Here is a 19,174-nt window from a genome sequence, read left to right on the forward strand (position 1 = left end):
ACTTGAAGCAAAATCTACAAGTGGGGGGCTTCCCTGGTGGCGCAGTCGTTGAGAGTCCGCCTGCCGATGCAGGGGACACGGGTTCGTGCCCCGGTCCGGGAGGATCCCACATGCCGCGGAGCGGCTGGGCCCGTGAGCCATGGCCGCTGAGCCTGCGCGTCCGGAGCCTGTGCTCCGCAGCGGGAGAGGCCACAACAGTGAGAGGCCCGCGTAACGCAAAAAAAAAAAAAAAATCTACACGTGATGAAGCAAAAATATGTGTGGAACAGAAAAAACAAGATTTTTAGGACAAATTTACAAAGCTAATGAAATGTAAGGTGTTTAAAACCTATGGTTACTCATCGTGTTATTCATCAGCAGGTAATCCTGCAGTAAATATTTCAATCTATCATGTATTACTGAACTAACAGTGTCAATGGTAGACTTCATTTGTCTCATGGACTTAACCGTTAGTTCAATGGCTTGGCAGTAGCAGCTTTATTGTGATTTTTTTCAGCTCAGGGCTGACACTGAATTTTTCTGAATGAGAAGAACCACTCGCAACCGCAAACATCCAATGCAGAATGCCTTTGGAAATTAGTTTGTGCTGTGTACTTGATAATGTTCCTTAGTGAATTCCACCTAAAATTACAAGCCAAAACAGTACTTACATGAGAAACTTACACTGCAGTAATGTCATACTGACAACTAGCATTACTTGGAACCACATGTAATATCATGCTTTCAAAAGTTAAAAACAAAGCAAGATCTCCATTCCCACACAAATTTGCAGCAGTCATACTTTCCAAACTCAAATTACACTCCCAGCAGCGTTTTCATACCTCACTGCAAGTTAAATGAAATCTGTGTATTTCAAAATCTATTTAAATGTGCAATTGAGAAGCTCCACCTATGTTCAATTGGAAGTGACTGATCTGCAACATAATGAAATGCTAAAGGCAAACAGCAAGGGAAGACTCTAACAGAATTCTATAAATGCCTTCCAAGTGATGAATATGCTCAATTAAAATCATATGCTCATGGACTGCTCTCATTATTTGGCAAGTACCTATCTGTGTGAAATGAAATTTTCAAAGATAACGTACATAAAATCTCATTCCAGATCAATATTAACAAGTGAACTTTTACAACTGATTCTGCAAATTTGATAGGCAACACTAGCTTTCAACACCTTAACTAAACTATTACTCCCACACAAAAGAATTCCATTCTTCTCGTCAGTAGACCTGAATTACACACACACACACACACACACACACACACACACACACACTATTCTTCTTATATTTTGAATTTTGTCTGTAAAAATTTTGTGAAAATTTGTTTCCTCTTGTTATATCCTTAGTTGTATCTCTTGGCCTGGAAACCCTAAAATAGTTACTATCTGGCCCTTTACAGAAAAAGTTTGCTGCCCTCTATTGTGGAGTGAGAAAGCCTCTCCTAGAATAGGCAGGATAAGGTACGACCAGAAAAGGTTTTCTGCTCTGCTTCCTCATCCACCCTATCCCTTCTGGTAAGTGAATAGAAAGGAAAAGAAAAATAAAAAATAGCTTAAGAGGAACAATAATAATACAATTTTAACTGAAATCCATAACAACATTTGGATTATGTCTTAAACACAAATAGAAGTTGACTGGGGAAAAACTGAGGTAAAAGGAGTAAATGATGTTTTAAGCAAAGGAAAAAAGATGTAAAAATACATGGCATAATTAAAGAGACCTGTAAAAATGATGATAACAGGTTTTGAAGGGCCTTCCATGCTAAGCTACGGAGCTTAGATTTTCTCCCTTAGGAAAGGAGAGCCAAAAGAGGATTTCCTAAGGAAGAAAACCAAAACAACAGCTAACTAGCACATGGAGAGACTGGTATAAAGAAATTCTACTCATGGTCTAAGTGAGAGACCCTGGATTAAAGCTGCAGCCCTCACTGGTCCCTCTTCTCTACTTTTAGCCCATATGTTTAAGGCATGTTAGCAATGCTAACCAGAGCCTGACACGTAGAGTCAACAGTCAACGTCCATTTGTGACATCTGCTCTCTGGCCCCAAAGAATGAGTATAATCTCTCTTCCACATAACACTCTGAGGTGAGGCATAATCCTAAAGGAATCCCCAGGATTCCCAATTCCTGGAGCTCACTCCCTGTATACTCTCCTAGCCTTGAGTTTGGGCATGACCTATGACTTGCTTCTATCCAACAGAATATGGCAAAAGTAAAGGGATTTTCAGATGTAAATTAGGCCCCAAATCAGTTGATTTTGAGTTAATCAAAAGAGAACTGAGGGAAGCTTCTACCCAATAGCCAGTAAAAGAACCAGGGCCCTCAGTCATATGACTGTCAGGAAATGAATTATGCCAGCAAAGTGAATGAGCTTAAAAGTAGATTCTCTTCCCCAATCAAGCCTCCAGGCAAGAGTACAACTTTGCCAACACCTTGACTGCAGCTTTGTGGGAACCTGAGCAGAGCACCTGGCTAAACCGTGCCTAGACTCCCAACGCATAGAAACTGATTTCCAGACTACAAGTTACTTTTTGTATGAACGGTATTACAACTAGGTTTTTATGCTGTGGAATTAAATTTAGTTATCTGTAATACCTTTCCTTCCTTTGTCTGCCTGTCCTACTCCTCTTTTAAGGTCACTTTTTCTCAGAGGTTGTCCCTAACTCCCCACCTTTCAGGCAAAATGAAGGCCTTCTTATCTGCTTTTCCAGAGATGTTGATGTCTTTTTATAACAACTGCCAAAATTATATTATAGATACTATTTATAGCAGATTGCATGCTCCATGAAGGGAAGGAATATAATCTTTATAACCTAGTGCCTAGTGTAAAGACTGACTATAAAAGTTCAGTAAATTTTCAGTAAATGTTTTAAAGTGAAAGGAGGTAAAGAATCATAGTAAGGCAGAGTGCACAGAAACTTGAAGGTTACCTTGTCCAATTTACTAAGTGTTCTATTGCCTAGCTAAGTACCTTTAAGTTGTTTCCTTCTGATTTTAGAATATAACAACTCCTCTTCCTCTTTTCTTTTAAGGATTATATGTCTTGTTATTTTTTATTTATTTATTTGGGGGGGGGGCCCTCACTGTGCAGCTTGTGGGATCTTAGTTTCTCGACCAGGGACTGAATCCAGCCCCTTGGCAGTGAGAGCGCGGAGTCCTAACCACTGGACCGCCAGGGAATTTCCCCTCCTCCTTTTATACAGTAGGAAAACAAGACTAGAGAAGTAAAGAGATTTATCCATCTTTAAGCAGCAGAGTTAAATTTTGGAAAAAAAGAGCAACTTTAGGCTTAACCCTTTCTATTATGCCACAGTTGTATAATAACACACTATTGTAACAAGACTCTATAATCTAGTAGGCATCTTAGACTTTCATAAAGTGACAGAAATAAATATTTTTTACAAAAAATCCTACTCCATAAAGAAATTTCAGTTTTAGAAATTATTCGTATCAATCATACGAAGGACAATTTCAGAATTATATAATTGAGGTGGGGTGGTGGAAAAGGGGAGAATGAATAAAATTTAGTTAGTCTTGTGAATATCATAAGACTATTTTGACAACACAAGGTAAACATAAGGTTTATGGGTGTATCATACAATGTTCTCCTTTTCTAAGTGAGACATGCAAATGAAAACCTATTTACCTTAAAGATTCAGATAATGGTGTTAAAGTGCCATCTCCCCTGTCTACTACACGAAAGAAATTCAACTGATCTCCTTCTCGGTATACCAGAAATGTAACTTGTTTGTTGCAGGAGGTCTTCTCCCAGACCTCATCTCGACTGGAATCCATGTACTCAGCCATCTCCCTAAGTGGATCTTCCATAGGAACTACAAATGGAAAAATTGATAAACAAGCTTTCAATTTATATCAAGTTTAATGCATCTTGGTACACTGTCAGGATATAAGGTGCTGAATTTGAACAACAATCCTATGCATACAATACATATATATTACATTCTTCAGATAAGTTTCTGGTCTTTTTAGTTAATACAGCATTTTCTATGTTGTATTAATATGAAAGAAATGAAATGATTATGTTGTTATGTACAAAGGCAGGGTTTAACCAAATACATGAGGTTTTTCCTGTGACACTGGAGAGTATATTTGTTGACTGTATGACATAATTATCTATAACTATTTTCACTTTACACCTTCCACTCCCTATATTTTCCAATATTGGTTCTAACAATCAATAATTAAAAAGCAATGTAAATTCCACTTACTTTAGATTAAAAAAACAAACACACACACAATTGGGGAACATATGTTAGAAATTAGAAGTGAATCCCTTTTTTTCTTTCTGGTTTTATATAAAGGCTGATTCTTCTTAGAATTGTTTCTTGACGTGAAGATAGGCAATTAAAAGTACACGGTAGGGCTTCCCTGGTGGCGCAGTAGTTGAGAGTCCGCCTGCTGATGCAGGGGACATGGGTTCGTGCCCCGGTCTGGGAAGATCCCATATGCCGCGGAGCGGCTGGGCCCGTGAGCCATGGCCGCTGAGCCTGCGCGTCCGGAGCCTGTGCTCCGCAACGGGAGAGGCCACAACAGTGAGAGGCCCGCATACAGCAAAAAAAAAAAAAGTACACGGTAACCCAGGACACAAGGGGGTCCCTTAGTGTGCTAAAACTGCTAGGTCTGTAATGATCAGTATGTTGTTTCTTGAAAGCATCCTCCCAGGACCCCACTTGTCCTGGTATGTATCTATGTGTCTAGTCAGAGCACGTGGCTCTAGCGGCCTGGCGCTGTCGTCAGGTTTGAATGACACTGCACAGCCATCACCTCAACCCACTCTCATCCATAGCAGCCACAGACAGATTCCGCTCCTGTGGTGGGGACAAGCCTCAAGAGACTGCTAGCTCACAGCCTGAATGTTCTAAACGCCCCTGAACCTCAGATCAGGGAGTCTAAGCAATGGCTGAAGGAAAAAAAGTTCGCTCCCAAAGACGTTTTCATGTCAAGCTGCAGAAACATTTGTTCTTTCTTAAAAGAGGCAACAATTTCTCAAACTCTATAACTTTCATTCAAGTAGCTTACTTATTAACAGAATAACAGTGCTGAACTGTTATCTGAACCTGTCAAAAAGTTACAGCAATAATAAATGTTAAACTCTGAAAGTAATGAGGTAAAAACACTGAAGATGTTCCCATATCCTAAATTCAATTCCATCAGTACTAAAACACAAAAACTTCAGAAACATAATAAGATTTACCTTGTTTTACAAAAATAGTTGGATGTTTTGATAGGCTCTTTCATAGGCACAAGATGTGTAAATATTAAAGGACATTTTTAAAACAGGTCCTTGCCATTTTAAGTTTATGCTACATTTTCCAAATTACATTAATAAGAAACAAAAACTATGCTACCAGCATTACTAAAACCACATGAAAGTCTTGTTTAAACCAAGAGAGTGTGCCTTACTTAGGGAGGCACTGGCATTGAATATATGTATGCACCTATGTGTATGTATGCAACACCCCTTTTCATAATAGAACAATCATTTAGATTTCATCAGGTATAAAGCATTATGTATATAGTTTAGGATAAAATTTAATTTTAGAAAGGAAAGCTTTTTTTTTTTTTTTCTTTTTGGCCATGCCACACAGCTTGCGGGATCTTAGTTCCCTGGCCAGGGATGGAACTTGTGCCTGATGCAGTCGAAGTGCAGAGTCCTAAACACTGGACCACCAGGGAATTCCCAGGAAAGTATTTTCCACGTTGTTCTGATAATGGTTAATTCAAAAACAATTTTAAAAGCTAAATATTACTGGAGTTCACACAATAAAGATATTTTCTAAACCATAATTTTCAAGTAAGACTAAATATTGGGTTGGCCAAAAAGTTCGTTCGGATTTTTCTGTGAAACGAACTTTTAGGCCAACCCAATAGCTAAAAAATAAGGTTTCTGAAATACATTATGGAGAATTTCTAGATCTGGGTACAGTTTTTCTTTTTCACAAAGTTTTCATTGATGTAAGGTAGACAACAGCTACATTTTCATTTTAAAAGTTGATTCAATAAAGGCATAATTATTAAGAACTTAGTCTAAAATATAAAAAAAGACAAGTTCTAGGTACTGATTCTTCAATTTACAAACGAGGCACAAGAAGTTGTAGGGAAAAAAGTATTACAAAGCTTCAACTACCGACGGGTAATGATGCCTTCCACTTTCATTTTGTTTTAAGTTAAAAAAATACATGTATTTTTAACTCAGAATCTGTGTACTTATCCTCATAAACATATTTTTAGTCCTAGTAAGAAAAGTAGGTGTCTGATAAAACATTCTGTTTAAAGACAATACTATACACAAATAACAAACTTTGAAAACTATAATACAATGGAATTCACATGTCATTAAATTAGCGTCTTATAACGGCTCAGTAAACACACTAGGGTTCTTCTACTACCCTCAGAATGGCTACTATAAACATCATTTAATGTTACGTGGGGCAATTTCATAGGTCCAACTAATAGAAAGTCCCGAATCTAGTTAATCAGCTCTAACATTATTATCTTTGTTTTTTTCTAACTTATCCAAAACAGTTCAACAGCCAAAGTACCATATCTCACAAAATCCTCTTGAAATAGCTAGGAAATAGATGGTGATAACCCTATTTTCTAATCAAAATTATGAAGCATGGAGATGAAATCTGACTTGTGGAAGAAGTATAAGCCATGAGTGGAATCAGTACTCAACATTCAATTTTCTGGTTAGTGAAGGATCAAACAAATACAAAGGCCTTCCCCAGACGAGGCCCACAGAGCAGGACTACTCTGAGAAATCTAAGCATGCCTCTGCTCTGTGGGGATCCATCTGATAGACCTGAATCAGGGACAAACGTGAACATGCCCAGTTCTTCCCATGCTTAGAACTTCCTTGTTAATCAAGTCTCTGTTCACATCATCATCTCCAAGGGCTCTTCCACAATTGTCCTCCTACTACCCTACTTCCACGGACACTGTCATGCTACCCTATTCCCTCCAGCACTTACAGCTGCTTGAAGTAACATCAATTCTTCACATGTTTATTGTGGACACTGTGATGAAGCAGGAACTTCTTCTCCCATGAAATACTGCACTGAACATCTAGTAGATGTTCAAAATGTGTTTGCTGAATGTCTCTCTCAGAGACCACCCACATTCTGAAAAAAAGGCTTCAACAGGACTATGATAATATCTATAAAAGCCAAATGCATCACAAACCAGGCTAAGAGGTATCTTTGGAATTTCCTACAGCAATCATTACCCCAGGAGTTGAAGACGCAGTGGATTAAAAAAGCAACAAGACCAGTAAAATGAACCTAAACACAATGATAACAACGTAATACTTGTACTATGCCATCCCACTGCCCTTCCCTATACTGGTGAGGTTTATATTTAAATCTCTTTGGACTGAATCAGGAATCATGAGATTTTTCTGGAATATGAGCTCCTGCCCCTCATTTAGGCTTTAAAAAACAATGCTAGGGCTCCCCTGGTGGCACAGTGGTTGAGAGTCCGCCTGCCGATGCAGGGGACACGGGTTCGTGCCCCGGTCCAGGAAGATCCCACATGCTGCGGAGCGGCTGGGCCCATGAGCCACGGCCGTTGAGGCTGCGCGTCCGGAACCTGTGCTCCGCAATGGGAGAGGCCACAACAGTGAGAGGCCCGCGTATCGCAAAAACAAACAAACAAAAAATGCAGGAGGACCTACTATATAGCACAGGGAACTATACTCAATATTTTGTAATAACCTATAAGGGAAAAGAATCTGAAATAAATATATATATTCATATGTATGTATAACTGAATCACTTTGCTGTAAACCTGAAACTAACACAACATTGTAAATCAACTATACTTCAATAAAAATAAAAATTTAAAAAATAAAATAAGAAAAGAACAATGCTGAGAGAAACAACGAGGTTCTTCTAAGACCTAATAGCAGAAAGAGAACCTGGATAAAACCTGAGGCTATAAAAACACCACCTGGCTTGAAGATTATTATTGTCAAATTGCTTTAATATACATAATTTTAACATATGCCTACCTCTTCTAGTATTTATAGGTCCACCACGCATAGCCAAAACCAGCTTCAAGGTACAACCTTCTGAAATGCTGTGGATAATTAACACAAAAATAAACCACAATCATCAAAATACATTCAGTGTTAAATATACACATAATTATGTGCTGGTTTATCACAGTGCCTACTCTCTAAAAGATAATAAAAATGATATAGCAATGTGCATAAATATAAAATGTTAACTTATTTACTTGCATAAATAATGAAAACATGAAGAAGTTCTCATAAGCCTTAAATATGACATGAATAAAAGTATGAAAAGGACCTCTGTGGTTTAGCCTCTTCATTTCACATGTCAGGCCCTAAGAAGAAAAGAAGCTTGTTCAAGACCCAAAGTGTTAGAAATATCAGATCTATTTAATAAAATAAAACAATAGAAGAATAACAAATCTACAAGATCTCCCAACTCCCAGTGTGCTCCCAGCTATTCCACATGGCCTCTGACCCTTTTTTTTAAGGAAAGAATGAAGAACTATGTGAGAGAAGGGAGAAAGACAAAAGGTCTGATGGTGTATCTACAATCACTGATGCACACAGTGTCACTTAGTATCGCATTAGGAGGGCCTAAGAAAAATGAAAGACTTGGTGAAGAGCAATACTCTCTTACCCAGTACCCTTGTGAAAATGGAAAGAAAAGGAAGGTAGCCAGATGGAAATGAGTCGATATTCAAAGAAAGGAGCAAAGAAGGCAAGATAAGAAGAGGAAGTCTAAAAAGGCAGGGGTAAGTAGCTTGGTGTGAATAATGAAAAGGTAAAACAAAGAATCAGAGGACAAAGATCAGGTAGCATGGGTACTGAGCCAGCACATCTTAAAGTTCAGGATTTACACTAAAATCTAGGGATAAAAACTATTCAGAAGAAGAAGAGACATGATTCAAGGATTCAGAAGAAAAACACTGGTATATGGAGTCATAATTCTGAGCGTCTATAAGATATCTGATACGCAGTTACACTCACTTGTAATCATTCAAGCAATAATCATCTTCAAGTTCCATGTTATTCCAAATTAAGTGCTGCTGACAGATGGGAATACCTTAGGGGAAGGTTATAAAAAAATTGGTTAAAAATTCAATAGTATTTTGGAAAGAGTATGATACAAATCAATTTTATCAAAGAAATAATAATAAATTAAACACAATTCTAAATTGAATGCTAGATGTTTAACTATACAGAATCATAGGTAAAAGGCATGGCTAAAAGTAGATATGATCCAATCCACTCACTAGAAAAGAACAGTATGTTTCAGTAACTCTCTGGCCTTGAAACAAAGTATAAAATTAGGCAGTCCTTTAAAAAGATACTTTGAAATGAGCCCTGAAGAGTTTAAGATCTAACACCTAGAAGACAGTTCTCAATACTGCAAAGTACAGCCTTCATTCAGTTATATTCAGCATTAAAAGTGTATTATGAGTGGAGGGTGAGCAAAATGGGTGCAAGGGGTTAAAAATGTACAAACTCCCAGCTATAAAGTAAGCAAGTCATGGGGATATAATGTACAACATGGAGACTATAGTTAATAATATTGTGTTGTATATCTGAAAGTTGCTAAAAGAGTAGATCTTAAAAGTTTTCATCATAAGAAAACAAAATTTTGTAACTATGTATGGTGATGGATGTTGACTATTAACTAGACTTACTGCATTGATCATTTTGCAATACAGTAGTCCCTTGGTATCCGAGGGGTATTGGTTCCAGGTCCCCTGCAAATACCAAAATCCATGGATGCTCAAGTACCTTATACAAAATGACATAGTATTTATTTGCACATAACCTATACTCACCCTCCTGTATACTTTAAATCATCTCTAGATTACTTGTAATACTTAATACAAAGTAAACACTATGTAAATATTTGCCAGCGTGATGCAAATTCAAGTTTTGCTTTTTGGAACTTTCTGGATTTTTTTTCCCCAACAATTTCGATCTACAGTTGGTTAAATCCTCAGATGCAGAACCAGAGGATACATAGGGCCAACTTTATATACAAATATCAAATCATTATGTTGTACCCCAGAACTAATATGTCAATTAAATCTAAATTTTAAAATATATGGAACATTTAATTTAGCTTATTTGCCCCTAAAATTTTGTATTCTAAAAGTCTGTTCCCAGAATAACATGTCCACAGGGAATAATGATTGTTTATATGTGAGTTTATTTAGTGATTCAGATAGCATCTTTCATATTCTTCCAAATGGAAAGGTCAATAATCCTGAAACAGGGCACAGAATATAATTTCCCATAAAACATTAATATATTAGAAAATTCCTCCCACCCTAATGTTTGAATGTGATTATAGTCCATAACTGCATATTGACATACTTTTTTGCAGAGTCTGAACACAAAAGAATAATTCAATCTTTAATAAAAAGTATATTATGGGCAATTTTCAATACTGAAAATTATGGTCTACAAGACAGTTTCTTTGCATTTCTGTGATGTTAAAGGAATGTTAAGGCAGATTCCATACTGCAGCATAAACTTTTTTTTTTTTTTGCAAACTGCGCATTTGAATGCCCAAAGACTACTAGCCAGAGAGTGAGCATTATCTACTCAATAGAACATTTAATGGCTACAGATACTGATGTTGATGAATATCTTTTTCAAATATCTCACATACTGCCTTCTCAAATTACTTTTGCTTGTGATACTATAAAATAAGTTGACTAGAATAATAGCAGTAAGTGCTATATGTGTTAGTGTTTATTATTATAAGCCAGGCACCATTATAAATGCTTGACCTGTATTACCATAATTTAACTGCAACAACAATAATCTTGTGAAGCAGGCATTACCATTATGCTTATTTCACAGATGATAAAACTGAAGCACTGAGAGATTAAGTGACACCCAGAGAGTATGTGGATTAGAAATGTAAAGCCCCAGCAGGCTAACTCCAGAGACTGCACTCAACCTTTATGCTAATCAGTCGCTAGAAAATCAGTCTCCATAAGGCAAAAGTAGCTGTCTAGGTGTATGTTTAAGTAGTGTTGCCTGTTAGTAGACCTGAATGTCTACTAAACGTTCACCAAATGTTCCAAAAGATCATCATGGAATACAGCCCACATGGGCTGAGGAGGTGGATATACATATATCTCCCAAATGGGAACAGTTCACTTTTTTTGCTTCCAGTTAAAAAAGAATGCCAGTAAGGAAAGGCTTTTAACCTAGAAATTATTTCACATTAAAAGTATTTTAATATTAAAAAATTTTAATATGCTCTGGTCATATTTTCAATCAAAATTACAGGATTTCACCAGGATAACTAAATAAAGCAATTTGGGCAGGTAATACCATTATTTACATTCAACCAACATTGTACAGTCTTATTGCATTAAAAAAAAAACCTTTAGAACTGGATTAAAGACAACATAACAACACTGCTTAGATTAACTCCTGTAATCACTTTTAATAGACTTAGCAATCAGTTAGCAGGCTAAAACAACAGAAGGTTGACAGGCAAAACAGGGTGGCAAGAATCATCCAAGACTGAGCTGTGGTCCTGATGCCCACCTGAGTTGCTGGATGACCTTAAGGAAGTCATCACCTCTGTGAGCCTTAGCATCCTCACTTGCACAATAAAAAAGACTAGGGTTCTTTCTACCAAGAATACTTTTGGAATCTCAAATATACAAAGCAAATCAACTTTCCTTTAAGATAGGGTTGCCAGATTTAGCAAATAGAAATCTGGCAACCCTATTTAAGAGTGGTCCTTTGCCTTTAAACCTCAATGCTTATTTCTTACAACTACATCCAGAAAAATTAATTCCTATTAAACAAACATGTCTTCCCAAAGGATATATTACATACATACAGATTTTTCTATTCAGTGTTTTTAAAACTTTTTACAAATTCAAATATTTATTATAAAAATAGCAACTTATGAAAAAAGACAACACAGAAATATACAAAAGAAAATTAAAACTACATGTAATCCTAAGTCCAGTAAAATCTATTTTCAATATTTGGGGTACACTTCCTTTAAAAACTTATTTTTTTAATAAAATGGGAACATACTTTAAGCTGTTTTATAAACTGTTTCACTTAATATATTGTATACATCTTTCACATCAATAAATGAAAATATACATTGTATGCAATGACTGAACAGTGCTCCAATATATGTTTTTGTCATAATTTATTTACCCAGTCCCCTACTAAGATATATTTTCAGCTATCCAATTTTTTACTACTACAAACAAAGCCGTGATAAGTGATATATGAGTGTACGTGTATTTGCGAAAATACATGTGTGTGTGTGTGTGTGTGTGTGTGTGTGTGTGTGTGTGTGTGTGTGTTGTCGGTGTATCTTAGTCTGCCTGGGCTGCCATAACAGAAACACCACAGATTGGGTGGCTTAAACAACAGAAATTTATTTTTTTCACAGTTCTGGAGGCTGGTAAATCCAAGATCAAAGCACCAGTTTCATTCTGAGACCTCTTCTCTTAGCTTATAGACGACCAGCATTTTCCTGTGTGCTCACATGATTTTTTCTTTATGAGTGTGCAGAGAAAAAAGAAGAATTCCCGGGTGTCTCTTCTTCAAAGGGCACTTACAACCTCATCTAACCCTAATAATGACTCAAACATGTTTCCTGTGTCTTTTTTTAGAATTTTCACACAGATACATGTATGTTTGAGACCATGTTCATATCTACATTTAGAAAATAAAACAGAATCGACAGGACTGATGGATAATTAAAGACAATGGTGGGCCATAGCTCCCATCTCCCAATATTTCCTCCCAAAACAATACAGAACAGTAAGAAGGGAAATGAATCTACACAGAAACTATGCCCTCAGCCCTCATAACTTGAAGACAGAGAATGTCTGAACTTCAAAAGAACTGGGAATAAAAAGGGGCAATTGCTCTATCCTAGCGTGGGAAATCTCATGCTCCTGTCCCTGCAGGGCTGATCAAGAAAAACTCTGGAGAAGTTTGGAGAGGGAAGGTAGTGCAGTATACAAGTTCAATATAAAACCATCACAAGGAAGAAGGCAATTCTAAGTCTCAAAAGTCTACAGAAAGAACTCAGACCAGAATACTGACTACAAGTAATGGACTCTAAAGCCAAGCAATTTGAAGGAACTTCTGTAGGAGGCAAAAAGTGAAAGATGAAGAGCATCCATAGTAATTCAGTGTTCAGGGGGAAAAGGAACAAGGGGTAAAAACTTAAGAGTCCTGCAAGACAAAAGATAACAAAATTGGAGGAATCACGACTGCCCCACTCCCCACCATCACCACAAAACAGACAGAAAACATATGTGAAAATATCTGGACATTACTAAACTGGCATAGCACCATTAAACAGAATCCGTAAAACACCCGAACACCACAAAAATCAACAGGAGGAAAACAATAACAAACCCATAGAGAGTTAATAGTAAAAATTAAAAAACAAAATCCCACACCTATCAACCAAGGCAAATTTTACCCAGAAAAATAACCATGAAGCAAAAGAAAACTATAAGGTCACACCCTAAACAGAGTTAAACATACTCAAGCATTTGAAGTATTCAACAGTCTGAATCAGAAATTCAAAAATTAAGAACAGAAAAAGTCCAAAAAGGTGGGGGAGGATGAAAAAGACTGCTGACTGAACTCAGAAAAGAAATGGAGGAAAAAGAAAAAATTACCACAAAAATAAAGAATAAACTGCAAGATACCAAGAGATAATATACTCAACCACATACTCAGTAAAGGACAAGCCAGGAAAACAAGCAAGAGTATGAAAATGACATAAAGAAAGAAGTAAGAAGGGTTAGAGTGAAAGTAGCGGAAATGGAAGACAGGCCAAGAGTAATATTCATATTATCAAAGCCCCTAAAAAATAAAATAGTGGAACAGAACTAATACTTAGAAATATAATCCTGGAAAACTTCCAGAAATCGAAGACCTGAATCTATACATTGAAAGGACCCGCTAGGTACCTGGGAAAATTAACCCAGAACTATTGTGCCCAAGACATATCTGAGTAATAAAAAACTATTTTATTTCAATGACAAAGATAAAATCCCCAACAGTTACCTGAAAAAAAAAATCAAATAACTTATAAGGCAAAATAATTAGACCAGACTCAACAAAAAGAAAACAAATAATCTGATTTTTAAATGTCTTTTGAATAGACATTTCTCCAATGAAGACATACAGATGACCAATAAGAATATGAAAAGATGGTCAACATCACTAATCATCAGGGAAATACAAATCAAAACCACCATAAGATACCACACCCAAGAGGCTGTCCACTATCAAACTCAGAAAATAACAAGTGTTGGTGAGGATGTAGAGCAATTGGAACACTGTGCCCTATTGGTGGGAATATAAAACTGTGCAGCCAAAATGGAAAACAGCATGAAGTCTCCTCAAAACATTAAAAATAGAATTACCATATGATCCAGTAATTCTACTTCTGGGTGTTTATTCAAAAGAAATCAGGATCTGGAAGAGATATCTGCATGTTCATGTTCATTACAGCTTTATTCATAATAGCCAAGAAATTGAAGTAACCTAAAATATTTATTGACAGATGAATGGATAAAGAAAATGTGTCATAAACATATAATGGAGTATTATTCAACCTTAAAAAAGAAGGAAATCCTGCCACATGCTACAACATGAATGAACCTTGAAGACACTATGCTAAGTGAAATAAACCAGAAAAGGAGGGAGTGTGGCGATCCTGATTACCAAAGGAGAATTCACAACCCAAAGCATCAAATGTGACAATGAGGGATATTTTTTAATGTTAAAGTTCATAATGAAGATGTAACAGTTATGGATATTCTTATGTATCAAATAACACAAGTAACCACCTTTATAAAACAAAAACTATAGAAGATGCAGAGGGACATAAAGAAAAACACAATAATAAGAGACGTTAATATACCTTTTAGTACAAGACAGATCAAGCATGAAAAAACACATAAAGATAAGCCAACTGAACAAAATAATCAGTGAGACATGTTTATTGTTCCTAGATGATAATAATACACATACTCAAGGGTCCACGGCACATACACAAAAACTGATCATATATTAGGTCAAAAAGAAAACAATGCTTTCCATAAAATGGAAATATTACAAACACCACTCTTTGCAATGCAATAAAACTAAAGACTACTAAAAAATCAAAAAAAACCATAAAGGCAATTAATAAATCAAAATCCTAGTTTTTAAAAAATGTTGACAAAGTAGACAAACTACAAGCTAAACGTATTAAAAGGAAAAAAAGGGAAGGGAATCACAAATATACAAAAATAAGAAATAGCAAGGGGATAACTTCCTAAGGAACAACAGATTAACAAAATTGATGCCATGAAAGTTAGAAAGCTTGAACAGATCAATTTCCGTAGAAGAACTAGAGAATGCTGTTCAGGAATCCGCCACCACACACACACACACAATAAAAAGCACCAAGCCAAATGGATTTACAGGAATTTATGAAACCTTTAAAGGCAAAATAAACCCTATGATCTACATATTTTTCCAGAGCACTGAAAGGAATAAAAACATCCTAATTTCTTAAAATAAATGAAAATATGCTAATTTCTTTTAAGAAGTAAGGATAGGACTTCCCTGGTGGCGCAGTGGTTAAGAATCTGCCTGCCAACACAGGGGCACGGGTTTGAGCCCTGGTCCGGGTAGATCCCACATGCCACAGAGCAACTAAGCCCGTGCACCACAACTACTGAGCCTGCAACCTAGAGCCCACGTGCCACAACTACTGAAGCCCGCACACCTACAGCCCGTGCTCCGCAACAAGAGAAGCCACCGCAATGAGAAGCCCACGCACCGCAACTAGAGAAATCCTGCACACAGCAACGAACACCCAATGCAGCCAAAAATAAGTAAATAAATTTTTTTTAAAAAGAAGTAAGGATAGCATCAACTCCTAAACCTAATAAAGACATTACAAAAAACGAAAACTACAGACCAATATCATTCACTCAAACTGATATAAAAATCTAAATACAGGCAAACAGAATCCTCTAGTACACCAAGAACAGAATTTGCTGTAACCAAGAGGAATGTATTCCAGGATTGTAGATTGGTTCAAGACTAAGAAATCTATTATTAGTAGTATTTAGTAGTATTATTATCCAACACATTAACAGCTCTAAGGAAAAAAAAATCTCCATAGGTGCTAAGAAAATCTTTGACAAAATTCAACATCCATTCATGATATTTTAAAAGTCTCAAGAAAATAGGAATTGAGAGATATTCTTTTAATATGTTAAAATACTACTAGTCTTAAAGACATTATCTTATTTAATGAGGAAATACTAGAAACATTATCCAGTAAGATCAGGAACAAGGCAAGATGTCCACCAACTCTGCCACTATTTGACATAGTAAGAGAGGTATTAGTCAATTTAATTAGACAAGAGAAATCAATTAAAGGCCAAAGAATGGTTAAAGAAGTAGTGAAACTATCTCTGTTGCAGATGATATGACAAATATACCTGAAAAACCCTGGAGAATTTATGAGAAGACCAAAAGAAAGACAATGGAGTAAATTAGCAGTATATAAAATTAACATACAAATACCCATAGCCTTCAAATAAGCAAGCAATAAACCATTATAGGATATACCAGTAGAGAAAATGTCTTTTATAATAACAATAAATATTTAAATATTATTAACTACTGTACTTAGAAATATACTTAACAAGGAAGGTGCAAACCTCTACAAAGAAAATTTTAAAACATCCTAAAAGCTGTAAAAGTGGATAAACAAAACCAAAAAACAACTCTGTTTTTGGATAGAATGATTCAACCTTATAAGATGTTTGTTCTACTTATGTTAATTTATAAATTCAATGCAATCACTCTAAAAATACTAATCTTTTTAAAAGAGTGAGACAAGGCAATAAAGTTAAATCAAATATGCAAAAATAGCTAGAAAAACACCAAAAAAGAGAATTGATGAGTACTAGCCCTACCAGACATGAAAAACATACTATTAAAGCCTCTATAATTAAAAGTGTGATACTGACATATAAAAAGTCCAGAAATAGACAGATGATAAAGGTGGGATCTCAAACTACTGAGCCAAAAATGGACTTTAAAAATAAACAGTGCAGGAATAAATGGGTAGTCACTTGGGAAAAGATAAAATTAGATTCATACCTAGTGCCATACATAAGAATAAACTCCAAATGGATTAAAGATCTAAATGTGAAAAAATGAAGCTAAGTACTAAAAGAAAACATGGATGAATTCATCTTTAACTCTGGTGCAAAAAATGGCTTATTCTAACTATGACTCAAAATGCAGAGACAGTAAAATTGATAAATTTCTTTTAAAAAAACTTTTTTACATGAGAAAAAAATTTTAATTGCATAAGAAAGAAACCACTATGGACAAAGTCAAAAGACAACCAGGAGAAAATACATGTAACATATACCAGAGACAAAAGACTAATGTCCCTAACGTATAATGACCTATTAAAAATTGAGACAAAGACCAAAAACCCAATAGAAAAATAAGCAAAAGACAGGAACAAGCATTCCAAAAGAAAGATGGAAAAATAGCCCTTAAACAAATGAATAAAATGTTCCAATTCACTCGTAATAAAATAGCAAATTAAAACAACACATTAGGAATTCCCTGGTGGCACAGTGGTTAAGAATCCGCCTGCCAATGCAGGGGACACGGGTTCAATCCCTGGTCCGGGACGATCCCACATGCTGCAGAGCAACTAAGCCTGTGCACCACAACTACTGAGCCTGTGCTTCAGAGCCTGCAAGCCACAACTACTGAGCCACGTGCCACAACTACTGAAGTCCTCACGCCTACAGCCTGTGCTCCACAACAAGAGAAGCCACTGCAATGGGAAGCCCTCGCACCACATGGAAGAGTAGCCCCTGCTCGCTGCAGCTAGAGAAAGCCCGTGCACAGCAACGAAGACCCAATGCACCCAAATAAATAAATACATTAAAAACACCATATTATATTGGCAAAAATTTTAAAGTATTACAACACTTTTGTTGGGAGGTCATGGGTGTACGTATGTTGCAGTGGGAATACGAACTAGTTCAACCATCTGAAGTGAAATTTGATGGTACCTAACAAAACTACATATGCACTTAAACCTTTTGGACCAGCAATCACAATTTTAGTACTCCACCTTGAAGATATGTCTACAACATACAAAAATACATATGCACAAGGTTATCCACTGTTGCACCATGTAAATATGCAAAATACTGGAAACAACCTAAGTGCCATATACAAAAAAGTGGTTGAGTAAACTGATATATTTTTTTCACACAATGGAATACTATAAAAATGAAAAGAAAAGAATATGAAAACTGCATGAGAAAGTTCTCTATGAACTGATTTAGAGTGACATCCAGGATATATTATTAAGTATAAAAAGCACAATACAAAAGACTATATAGTATGCTACTATTCATATTAGAAACAAGAGGATATATGAAAATATACATGTATCTGCCCATTTGGGCAAAATAAAAACAGGGAGGATAAATCAGAAACTAATGAGGGTTTCCCTGGTGGCGCAGTGGTTAAGAATCCACCTGCCAATGCAGGGGACACGGGTTCGAGTCCTGGTCTGGGAAGATCCCACATGCTGTGGAGCAAATAAACCTGTGGGCCACAATTACTGAGCCTGAGCTTTAGAGCCAGCAAGCCACAACTACTGAGCCCACGTGCCAAAACCACTGAAGCCCGTGTGCCTAGAGCCCATGCTCCACAACAAAGAGAAGCCACCACAATGAGAAGCCTGAGCACCGCAACAAAGAGTAGTCCCCATTCGCCGCAACTAGAGAAAGCCCACACGCAGCAACGAAGACCCAATGCAGCCAAAAATAAATAAATAATAAATAAATTTAAAAAAATTAACTAATGAGATTGGTTACCCAACAGGGGATGGGTTGGATGGTGTAGAAAGAATGTGGGAAAGGGAACAAGTAGTAGGAATGAAGGGTAGCAACTTCTAAAATGTTTATATAGCTCTGACATTGGGAATCACGTTGATGTTTCACATCAACTCACGTCCCCTACCACCAAATGAACAAATCATTCAGGATGTGGGGAAACTTCAAAATAGAATATAAAGACTAACACATAAATATAATTAT

General features: G+C 36.4%; 1 protein-coding gene across 3 annotated transcripts in view; it reads right to left on the minus strand.

Moving 5' to 3' along the window:
- The window catches only part of ZFAND4 (zinc finger AN1-type containing 4), a 72,075-nt gene that overhangs the window by 23,740 nt on the left and 29,161 nt on the right, over positions 1-19,174 (minus strand). For all 3 annotated transcript variants that reach the window (XM_060033676.1, XM_060033673.1, XM_060033674.1), the window contains exons 2-4: positions 9,024-9,099; positions 8,031-8,098; positions 3,645-3,831 (exon numbers count right to left, since the gene is read on the minus strand). In XM_060033676.1, the coding sequence (XP_059889659.1) occupies positions 3,645-3,831; positions 8,031-8,098; positions 9,024-9,099 (331 nt within the window). The remainder of the gene's footprint in view (positions 1-3,644; positions 3,832-8,030; positions 8,099-9,023; positions 9,100-19,174) is intronic.

This window comes from Delphinus delphis, chromosome 16, assembly GCF_949987515.2.
Source record: "Delphinus delphis chromosome 16, mDelDel1.2, whole genome shotgun sequence".
NCBI classification, from domain to species: Eukaryota; Metazoa; Chordata; class Mammalia; order Artiodactyla; family Delphinidae; genus Delphinus; species Delphinus delphis.